Raw genomic sequence first — 12,229 nt, forward strand, 5'->3', positions numbered from 1 at the left:
TGTTGGGGCATCTTTGGGGTATATGTCCAAGAGAGGTATAGCTCAATGTCCAATTTTCTGAGGAACCTCCAGACTGATTTCCAGAATGGTTGCACAAGTCTGCAATCCCACCAACAATGGAAGAGTGTTACTATTTCTCCACATCCTCGCCAGCATCTGCTGTCATGTGAGTTTTTGATCTTAGCCATTCTCACTGGTGTGAGGTGAAATTTCAGGGTTGTTTTGATTTGCATTTCCCTTATGACTAAAGATGTTGAACATTTCTTTAGGTGTTTCTCAGCCATTTGGCATTCCTCAGCTGTGAATTCTTTGTTTAGCTCTGAACCCCATTTTTTAATAGGGTTATTTGTCTCCCTGCAGTCTAACTTCATGAGTTCTTTGTGTATTTTGGATATAAGCCCTCTATCAGTTGTAAGATTGGTAAAGATCTTTTCCCAATCTGTTGGTTGCTGTTTTTTCCTAACAACAGTGTACTTTGCCTTACAGAAGCTTCACAGTTTTATGAGATCCCATTTGTTGATTCTTGATCTTAGAGAATATGCCATTGGTGTTTAGTTCAGGAAATGTTCTCCAGTGCCCATGTGTTCAAGATTCTTCCCCACTTTTTCTTCTATTTGTTTGAGTGTATCTGGTTTGATGTGGAGGTCCTTGTTCCACTTGGATTTAAGCTTTGTACAGCGTGATAAGAATGGGCCGATTTGCATTCTTCTACATGCTGACCTACATTTGAACCAGCACCATTTGCTGAAAATGCTAATCATCTGGCTTTCATAGTCTCTGGTGAGAATTGTGGTGTAATTCTGATAGGTCTGCCTTTATGTGTTACTTGACCGTTTTCCCTTACTGCTTTTAATATTCTTTCTTTATTTTGTGCACTTGGTGTTTTGACCATTATGTGACAGGAAGAGTTTCTTTTCTGGTCCAATCTACATGGAGTTCTATAGGCTTCTCTTATGTTTATGGGCATCTCTTTCTTTAGGTTAGGGAAGTTTTCTTCTATGATTTTGTTGAAGATATTTACTGGTCCTTTGAGTTGGGAGTCTTTAGTCTCTTCTGTACTTATTATCCTTAGGTTTGATCTTCTCATTGAGTCCTGGATTTCCTGTAGGTTTTGGGCCAGTATCTTTTTCCGTTTTACAATATCTTTGACAATTGTGTCGATGATTTCTATGGATTCTTCTGTTCCTGAGATTCTCTCTTCTATCTCTTGTATCCTGTTGGTAATGCTTGTATCTATGGCTCCTTGTCTCTTCCTTTGGTTTTCTATATCCAGGGTTGTCTCCCTTTGTGCTTTCTCTATTGTTTCTATTTCCATTTTCAATTCCTTCACCTGTTTGAATGTGTTCTCCTGTAATTCTTTCAGGGATTTTTGTGTTTCCTCTCTAAGGCTTTCTACTTGTTTACTTGTGTTTTACTGCATTTTTCTAAGAAAGTTCTTTATGTCTTTCTTAAAGTCTTCCATCATCATGATCAAATGTGATTTTAAATCTAGATCTTGCTTTTCTGTTTTGTTTGGATACTCAGTGTTTTCTTTGGTGGGAGAATTGGGCTCTAATGATGCCATGTAGTCTTGTTTTCTGTTGGTTGGGTTCCTGTGCTTGCCTCTCCCCATCAGATTGTCTCTAGTGTTACCTTGTTCTGCCATTTCTGACACTGGCTTGACCTTCCTATAGACCTGTGTGTCAGGAGTGCTGTAGACCTGTTTTCCTGTTTTCTTTTAACCAGTTATGGGAACAGTGTGTTCTGCTTTCAGGTGTGTAGTCGTTCCTGTTCACTGACTTTCAGCTGTTCCTGTGAGCACGTGTCCTGAGTCCAGGCAGGTCACTTGGAGCAGAAAAGTTGGTCTTACCTCTGGTCTTGGGCCTGAAGCTGCTCCTTTTTGCTGGGTTTCAGCTCTCTGTGAGTGCAGCAACCAGAAGGGCCTGCCCCTACTTCTGGGTCCCTGTCGCAGTGGGCCCTGATGGCACTAGGTGTTTTCCTCTAGAGTCACAAATGTGGGCAGAGAGTAGTCACCTCTGGTTTCCCAGGCATGTCTGCCCCTTTGAAGGTCTAGCTCTCCCTCCCATGGGATTTGGGTGCAGGGAGCTATTTGACTGGGTCCTTTCACATCCGGGCACAGTCTGGACTGCAGGGCTCCTGCAGCTTGACTGCCCCTATCTTCCTGTGCCCAGAGGCTCTATACAGTTTCCTCTTGGGCCAGGGATGTGGGCAAAGGTGAGCAGAAGTTGTGGTCTCTCCTGCCCTGCAGTCTCAGGATTGCCCACACGTCTGGGTGATGAGCTCTCTCTCCCACAGGGTTTGGGATCAGGGAGCTGTGGGCCGGGATCAGTGAGGTTTGGGCGCCAGCTAAAAAGCTGAGTCTATGCCTTTATTGAGGAATTGATTCCATTGATGTCAAGAGATATTAAGGAAAAGTGATTGTTGTTTCCTATTATTTTTATTGTTAGAGGTACTTTTATGTTTGTGTAGCTATCTTCTTTTGGATATGTTTAATTCCCATGGAGGAAAATTCACCCACCAATTCCTCCATCTCTTTTAAGGAAATTGGTGATGTACATTTATACAGTGCTTGTAGAAGCTTAAGCAAATTCATGCTTTAGTCAGATTATTCATACATATTCAACATCCTGTTGATGTTTACTAAAGTCTATTCTTCTAAAATGGTAGCTAAGAGGCAATCCTTGGGAAATATGGGAAAACAATAGATTTTAGAAACCAAACCTACTCACAGGTTTTTAAAAATTAACAATAACTCTCTTGTACTTGTTCTGTGTATTGGATTCTAGACAAATAAAAAGTTACCAGCACATTCATACATTTAAAGTGAATTTTGAGGTATGAAACATATTTTGAAAGTTTTCTCATTTTATATTTATATAATTTGTAATTTGTTTGTTCATGGTCTATTTATTTTTACTAGTAATAAAATTATTTTATATTTTGATAACATTGCATAATGTGCCTCTCTCAGATTTAAACAATTCTTTAAGACCTCAAAACACATCCCCAACCTTGTCCCTTGTTTGGAACTTTATAACAGTAGCAAATATCTTATATGTCTAAAGTGAAAACATCTGGAAAAGGGTTCTCAGAAATAAAATCTATTTTGATATGCAGTTACATTTTATTTCTCTTGAGGTTTTAGCTTTGGAATAATCTCCATTATTATAAAGGATATATGTGGATATGATATACAAAGGGATGAACTATAAACACTGTAGAATAAATAACAGGAACACTACATGGGGTAGCCTCTGACATTCACTCCTATCACAGCGCACAATATTGAAACTATCACAAGAGAAGATATTGAGGTCATGTCAATTCCTGGCTAAAGACTGAAAAGGGGATAACAGTTGTTTGAGGTATAGGACAATTTCAACACTTGGAAGTCCAGAAACCTGACAGGTTATTTCATACTACCTGAGAATATTTTAAATTGGACAGAGCAGAGTCTTCTGTCTGGGTTATTGGTAGAAGGCAGAATCTTCAGAAGTATGTGATATTAAAATTTTCTGATTCATACTCCACTAGCCTACTCATGATATGTGTAGAATTAGCATTCACAACTGTATCACAGTTAAAACACCAGGCTTTTAAACACTTAAAGGTTAAAATTTATGCTATATGAACTATATCTTAATAAGTAAAGCACATTTAAAAAAACAACATTATGGAAAATCAAATTTTTCATCTAAAATTCAAGGCCCTTTCCTTGTTCTGTTCTGAACATTTCTAGTAGATTCTACAAGCAGCGATTCTAAAAAACGTGTCAGATTGACATTGCTATTCTCAAGGGAGGTATGAATTTATATTCTTACTTTGATAGATCAAAAACAATGTTCTTCCAGATGAGTTTTTCTGTATTCTAATTTTTTTTCCCTGATCTGAGAGAGCAAGAACACACCAGAGGCTAAACAACTTCCGTAGAAGCAGCTTATTCATGCATGTTTATACAATGCTTTTCCAAGTGAACAATACCCAATAAACAATGGTATTGGATTCCATAAATGTCAGTGGGCAATTAGATGCTCAAGTTCAGAAAGCTTTGAGCAAACATTTTAACTGTGCTTTGTTGTTTTTAATGTATTGAACTGGATGAAGCTAAATGGAAATTGAATGAGTCGAAGTAGAGGAAATGTTGTGTGTGTGTGTGTGTGTGTGTGTGTGTGTGTGTGTGTGTACCCACATGAAGAGAAAGAAAGAGATAATTTTCCCTGATCAGACTGTAGCTTATCAATTCTGAAAAAGCAACAATTTTTCTTTTTTCAAAGATTTCAGGCACCTTCTGTATAAGGTGCAGGTGGTGGTGGTGGTGGTGGTGGTGGTGGTGGTGGTGGTGGTGGTGGTGGTGGGATTCATTTGACTCATACTGTTAGAAAGCCATGATCAGACAAGTGGCTTCACTCACCCCTTCCAGAGCAAGGCAGATCAGAGCTACCCTGGCACTTTCTGGTGCTCTCCTCAGCTGACAATGGGCAGTTCTTTGGGTGCTCACACTTCTTCCCATACCAGCCTGCTCTGCAGTCACATCTTCCACAGTTACACTGCCCGTGACCTACAGAGTAAGGAGGAGGGGGAGATTACGTGAACATTATGTAACCAGAGATAGTTCATAGCCTTTATTCTAAGAGTGACTTTCAGAAGTATGTCAGGATCTTACTGTATACAGCATTAACCATTAAAGTGGAGAACCATCCTTTTCCATAAAAAATTAAACAACCAATGTGTATTAAATGGATCAAAAAGGACAAATAAAAGCAGCAAGTATGGTTTAATTGAACTCTATCAAATTCTAGATAAATGAGATGGTATTGATCTGCTGGGAAGTAAGTATAGTATTTGATGGATCTGGCAATTACTTCATGTGAAGGAGAACTATAGGAAATAGAAAACAATCATATTTTTGAAGTAGGTTTTCCTTTCTAATGAATTACTCAACTGACTTTTATCTAGTTAAAAGAAGTAAGGAGCCACAAACTGACAACAAAGCAATAAAATCTAGAAATAGGGAGACTTCCCTACCCCCAAGCTTTATTAAATTATAAAGTATACATATAGAGGGAGTGATTGAAAGCATCAAAGGGAAGGGACTGAATTATGTACCTATATTATAATTTAATTTTTTAATTTATGAAAATGTATATATTGAAAATACACAGGAGTGAAATAGCTGTCACAATCACGCTAATGAGCAGATCTTTCACCCCACACAAGTGCCTGTTTGTGTTACCAACACTTATCGCACAAATCTAAACACCTTTCTCACACATCTAAAGTATACAGAGCACAGTAATTATATTCACCATGCTGAATGTTATGGATTCTGGGACTTATTCACCTGTAATATTGAAAGTTTGTTTTGATCAGCATCTCCCACCCCCAGTGCTCAGGATCCTTCCTTCTACTCTGTTTTTAAGAACATCTCGGGCTCGACCCCATTCTGTTCTTTCGGGAGACCTGGGTTAGAGTTTCAGCAAGTGTACTGTCATTCACAAATCTCTGTAATACCAGTCCCAGGGGATTCAGTGCCCTCTCAGACCTCTGTATGTGCCATGAATGGGAATAATGAACATATGTACAAAACACTCTCACATAAAATAAACATGGATAACCTAACACTTTTAGATTCCATATAATTATGATACATTGCTGCTCTTTTCCAGATATGATGATGTCCTTATGGTTTTATCATGCTATTGCAAATGCCAAATTTCTTTCATGAAGAATTATATTCAGAATTCTATTCTATGCATTTATTCTTCAAACACTCATCTAGCCATAGCCACTTTTTTCTAAACTTTGACTCTTTTGAAAAACAGCATGAAAGCAGGTAACAAGGATAAAACTTTAGGATAATGATTGTATTTTTTTTTTTTTGTAAATATACCAAGAAATTCCTTCCTTCCCTCCCTTGAAAACCTTCAAATATACCTGCCTCTATTCTTCTTAAAATTCCTGACATCATCTTTTTTAAAAGATTTGTTTATTTTATTTATGTGAGTACACTGGAGCTGTCTTCAGACACACCAGAAGAGGGCACCAAATCTGATTACAGATGGTTGTGAGTCACCATGTGGATGAAGGGAATTGAACTCAAGACCTCTGGAAGAGTAGTCAGTGTCCTTATCTGCTAAGCTATCTTCAGAATCTATAAAATCCACATTGCAAATTTTTTTGTTTATTTTAGTTCGATTCACATGGTTGTTTTTTTCCATCTCCATTGAATCAGGTATTACTTATTTACATTTCAAATGTTATTCCCTTTTCTGGTTTCCAGGCCAACATCCCTCTAACCCTTCCTTCTCCCCTTCTATGTGGGTGTTTCCCTCTCCATCCTACCCCCATTACTGCCCAACCTGCAACAATCACGTTCACTGGAGGTTCAGCCTTGGCAGGACCAAGGGCTTCCCCTTCCACTGGTGCTCTTACTAGGCTATTCATTGTTACCTATGAATTGGAGCCCAGGGTCAGTCCATGTTTAGTCTTTGGGTAGTGGCTTAGTCCCTGGAAGCTCTGGTTGGTTGGCATTGTTGTTCATATGGGATCTCAAGCCCCTTCACCTCTTTCAGTCCTTTCTCTGATTCCTTTAACAGGGATCCCGTTCTCAGTTCAGTGGTTTGTTGCTGGCATTCACCTATATATTTGCCATATTCCAGCTGTGTCTCTCAGGAGAGATCTACATCTGGTTCTTCACAGCCTGCACTTCTTTGCTTCATCCATCTTAATTAGTTTGGTGGCTGTATATGGATGGGCCATATGTGGGGCAGGCTCTGAATGGGCATTCCTTCAGTCTTTGTTCTAAACTTTGCCTCCCTATACCCTCCTAAGGGTGTTCTTGTTCCCCTTTTAAAGAATGATCGGCACTTTGGTCATCCTTCTTGAGTTTCATGTGTTCTGTGCAACTTGGTTAATTCAAGCATTTGGGCTGATAATCACATCAATCAGTCCATACCATGTGTGTTTTTCTGTGATTGGGTTACCTCACTCAGGAAGATATTTTCCAGTTCCCTCCATTTGCCTATGAATTTCATAAAGTCATTGTTTTTGAAAGCTGAATAGTATGCCATTGTGTTGAGGTACTATATTTTCTGTATCCATCCCTCTGCTGAAGAGCATCAGGGTTCTTTCCACCTTCAGGCTATTATAAATAAGCCTGCTATGAATATAGTGGAGAATGTCTTCGCTGCATGTTGGAGCATCTTTTGGGTATATGCCCAAGAGAGGTATAGCTAGGTTCTCAGGTAGTACAATGTCCAATTTTCTGAGGAACCCCCAGATTGATTTCCAGAATGATTGTACCAGTCTGCAATCCCACCAACAATGGAGGAGTGTTCCTCTTTCTCCGCATCCTCGCCAGCATCTGCTGTCCTGAGTTTTTGATCTTAGCCATTCTCACTGGTGTGATGTGGAATCTCAGGGTTCTTTTGATTTGCATTTCCCTTATGACTAAAGATGTTGAACATCTCTTTAGGTGCTTCTAAGCCATTTGACATTCCTCAGCTGAGAATGCTTAGCTCTGAACCCCATTTTTAATAGGGTTATTTGTCTCCGTGCAGTCTAACTTCATGAGTTCTTTGTGTATTTTGGATATAAGCCCTCTATCAGTTGTAGTATTGGTAAAGATCTTTTCCCAATCTGATGGTTGCTGTTTTGCCCTAATGACAATGTCCTTTGCCTTACAGAAGCTTTGTAAGTTTATGAGATCCTATTTGTCGATTCTTGATCTTAGAGAATAAGCCATTGGTGTTTTGTTCAGGAAATTTTCTCCAGTGCCCATGTGTTCGAGATTCTTTCCCACTTTATCGTCTATAAGTTTGAGTGTATCTGGTTTGATGTGGAGGTCCTTGATCCACATGGATTTAAGCTTTATACAGAGTGATAAGAATGGATTAATCTGCAATGTTCTACATGCTGACCTCCAGTTGAATCAGCACCATTTGCTGAAAATGCTTTTTTCCATTTGATGGTTTTGGCTCTTTTGTTAAAAATCAAGTGACCATAGGTGTGTGGGTTCATTTCTGGGTCTTCAATTCTATTTCACTGTTCTATCTGCATATCTCATACAGTTTTTTATCACTATTGCTCTGCAATACTGCTTGAGTTCAGGGATAGTGATTTCACAGGAAGTCCTTTTATTGTTGAGGATAGTTTTAGCTATCCTGGGTTTTTGTTATTCCAGATGAATTTGCAAATTGTTCTGTCTAACTCTCTGAAGAATTGGATTGGAATTTTGATGGGGATTGCATTGAATCTGTAGATCACTTTTGGTAAAATGGCCATTTTTACTATATTAATCCTGCCAATACATGAGAATGGGAGATCTTTCCATCTTCTGAGATCTTCATATTCTATCTTCAGAGGCTTGAAGTTCTTATCATACAAATCTTTCGCTAGCTTGGTTAAAGTCACACCAAGGTATTTTATATTATTTGGGACTATTATGAAGGGTGTCATTTCCCTAATTTTTTCTCAGCTTGTTTCTCTTTGTGTAGAGGAAGGTTGCTGATTTATTTGAGTTAATTTTATATGCAGCCACTTTGCTGAAGGTGTTTATCAGGTTTGGTAGTTCTCTCATGGAACTTTTGGGATCACTTAAATATACTATCATATCATCTGCAAATAGTGATATTTTGACTTCTTCCTTTCCAATCTGTATCCCTTTGATCTCCTTTTGTTGTCTGATTGCCCTGGCTAGGACTTTGATAACTATATTGAATAAGTAGGGAGAGAGTGGGCAGCGTTGTCTATTTCCTGATTTAGGAATTGCTTCAAGTTTCTCTCCATTTAGTTTATTGTTAGCTACTGGTTTGCTGTATATGGCTTTTACTGTTTAGGTATGGGCCTTGAATTCCTGTTCTTTCCAGGACTTTTATCATGAAGGGGTATTTTATTTGTCAAATGCTTTCCCAGCATCTAAATAAGTGATCATGTGGTTTTTATTTTACAGTTTGTTTATATAGTGGATTATGTTGATGGTTTTCCATATATTAAACCACCCCTGCATATCTGGGATGAAGCCTACTTGATCATGATGGATGATTGTTTTGATATGTTCTTGGATTCGGTTTGCAAGAATTTTATTGAGTATTTTGCGCAATATTCATAAGGGAAATTGGTCTGAAGTTCTTTTTCTTTGTTGGGTCTGTGTGTGGTTTAGGTATAAAAGTAATTGTGGCTTCATAGAAGGAATTCGGTAGCACTCCCTCTGTTTCAATTTTGTGGAATAGTTTGGATAGTATTGATATAAGGTCTTCTATGAAGGTCTGATAGAATTCTGCACTGAACCCATCAAGACCTGGGCTCTTTCTGGTTGGGAGACCTTTAATGACTGCTTCTATTTCTTCAGGAGTTATGGGCTTGTTTAAATGGTTTATCTGTTCCTGATTTAACTTCAGTACCTGGTATCTGTCTAGGAAATTGTCCATTTCCTCCAGATTTTCAAGCTTTGTTGAATATATCCTTTTGTAGTAGGATCTGATGATTTTTTTTAATTTCCTCTGATTCTGTTGTTATGTCTCCCTTTTCATTTCTGATTTTGTTAATTTGGACACACTCTCTGTGTCCTCTCGTTAGTCTGACTAAGGGTTTATCTATCTTGTTGATTTTCTCAAAGAACGAACTTTTGGTTCTGTTGATTCTTTCTATGGTCCTTTTTGTTTCTACTTAGTTGATTTCAGCTCTGAATTGGATTATTTCCTGCCTTCTACTCCTCCTGGATGTATTTGCTTCTTTTTGTTCTAGAACTTTTATGTGTGCTGTCAAGCTGCTGATATATGCTCTCTCCTGTTTCTTTCTGCAGGCACTCAGAGCTATGAGTTTCCCTCTTAGCACAGCTTTCATTGTGTCCCATAAGTCTGGGTATGTTGTAACTTCATTTTCATTAAATTCTACTATGTCTTTAATTTCTTTATTTCTTCCTTGACCAGGTTATCATTGAGTAGAGCATTGTTCAACTTCCATGTATATGTGGGCATTCTTTCCTTATTGTTTTTGAAGACCAGTTTTATAGCCCGTGGTGGTCTGATAGGACACATGGGATATTTCTATTTTTCTGTATCTGTTGAGACCTGTTTTGTGCCGAATTATATGTTCAATATTGGAGAAAGTACCATGACGTTGTGAGAAGAAGGTATATCCTTTTGTTTTAGGATAGAATGTTCTATAAATAACTGTTAACTCCATTTGTTTCATAACTTCTGTTAGTCTGTCTATATCTCTGTTTATTTTCTGTTTGCCTGATCTGTCCATTGATGAGAGTGGGGTGTTGAAATCTCCTACTATTATGGTGTGAGGCGCATTGTGTGCTATAAGATTAAGTATGTACATGCCCTTTTATTTGGAGCATAGATATTTAGGATTGAGAGTTCATCTTCTTGGATTTTCCTTTGATGAATATGAAATGTCCTTCCCTATCTTTTTTGATGACTTTTGGTTCAAAATCGATTTTATTTGATATTTTATTTGATATTATTTACATGGCTTCTCCAGCTTCCTTCTTCAGAACATTTGCTTGGAAATTTGTTTTCCGGCCTTTTACTCTGAAGTAGTGCCTGTCTTTGTCTTTGTTTCCTATAGGCAGCAAAATGCTGGGTCTTCATTATGTATCCAGTTTGTTAATCTGTGTCTTAGTATTGGGGAATTGAGTCCACTGATGTTGAGAGATATTAAGGAATAGTGATTGTTGCTTCCTGTTATCTTTGTACTTGGAGATGAGATCATGTTTGTGTGCTTGTCTTCTCTTTGTTTTGTTGCAAAATGATTAGTTTCTTGCTTTTTCTAGGGTGTAGCTTGCCTCCTTTTGTTGGCTTCAGCATTTATTATCCTTTGTAGGGCTAGATTTATAGAAAGATATTGTGTAAATTTGGTTTTGTCATGGGATATCTTGGTTTCTCCATCCATGCTAATTGAGAGTTTTTCTGGATTTAGTAACCCAGGCTGGTATTTGTGTTTTCTTTGGGTCTGTGTGACATCTGTCCAGGATCTTCTGGCTTTAATAGTCTCTGGTGAGAATTGTGGTGTAATTCTGATAGGTCTGCCTTTATGTGTTACTTGACCGTTTTCCCTTACTGCTTTTAATATTCTTCCTTTGTTTTGTGACTTGGTGTTTTGACCATTATGTGACAGGAAGAGTTTCTTTTCTGGTCCAATCTATTTGGAGTTCTGTAGGCTTCTTGTATTTTTATGGACATCTCTTTCTTTAGGTTAAAGAAGTTTTCTTCTATGATTTTGTTGAAGATATTTACTGGTCCTTTGAGTTGGGAGTCTTCACTCTCTTCTATACCTATTATCCTCTAGGTTTGATCTTCTCATTGTGTCCTGGATTTCCTGTATGTTTTGGGCCAGTAGCTTTTTCTGTTTTCCATTATCTTTGACAGTTGTGTCGATGATTTCTATGGAACCTTCTGTTCCTGAGATTCTCTCTTCTATCTCTTGTATCCTGTTGGTAATGCTTGTATCTATGGCTCCTTGTCTCTTCCTTTGGTTTTCTATATCCAGGGTTGTCTCCCTTTGTGCTTTCTCTATTGTTTCTATTTCCATTTTCAATTCCTTCACCTGTTTGAATGTGTTTTCCTGTAATCTTCCCGGGATTTTTGTGTTTCCTCTCTAAGGCTTTCTACTTGTTTACTTGTGTTTTACTGCATTTTTCTAAGAAAGTTCTTTATGTCTTTCTTAAAATCTCCCATCATCATGATCAAATGTGATTTTAAATCTAGATCTTGCTTTTCTGTTTTGTTTGGATACTTAGTGTTGTCTTTGGTGGGAGAAATGAGCTCTGATGATGCCATGTAGGCTTGGTTTCTATTGTTTGGGTTCCTTCGCTTGTTTCTCACCATCAGGTTGTCTCTGGTGTTACTTTTTTTTGCTATTTCTGACAGTGGCTTGACCTTCCTATAGGCCTGGGTGTCAGGGGTGCTGTAGACCTGTTTTCCTGTTTTCTTTCAGCCAGTTACGGGAACAGAGTGTTCTCCTCAGATGTGTAGTCATTCCTGTCCACTGGCTTTCACCTGTCCCTGTGTATGGGAGCCAGAAGGGCATGCCCCTACTTCTCCTAGTTCCCTTTGCACAGCGGGCCCAGATGGTGCTAGGTGTTTTCCTCTAGAGTCAGAAATGTGGGCAGAGAGTTATCTCCTCTGGTTTTCCAGGTGTGTCTTCCCCTCTGAAGTTCTAGCTCTCCCTCCCACGTGATTTGGGTACAGGGAGCTGTTTGACAGGGTCCTTTCAGATC

The 12,229-nt window shown here is 38.5% G+C and overlaps 1 protein-coding gene across 1 annotated transcript in view; it reads right to left on the reverse strand.

Annotated features, from left to right (window-relative positions):
- The window catches only part of Itgbl1 (integrin subunit beta like 1), a 246,366-nt gene that overhangs the window by 102,321 nt on the left and 131,816 nt on the right, over window positions 1-12,229 (reverse strand). Inside the window, exon 7 of the mRNA XM_032917634.1 lies at window positions 4,412-4,558. Within this exon, the coding sequence (XP_032773525.1) occupies window positions 4,412-4,558 (147 nt within the window). The remainder of the gene's footprint in view (window positions 1-4,411; window positions 4,559-12,229) is intronic.

This window comes from Rattus rattus, chromosome 12, assembly GCF_011064425.1.
Source record: "Rattus rattus isolate New Zealand chromosome 12, Rrattus_CSIRO_v1, whole genome shotgun sequence".
In the NCBI taxonomy this organism is placed as follows: Eukaryota; Metazoa; Chordata; class Mammalia; order Rodentia; family Muridae; genus Rattus; species Rattus rattus.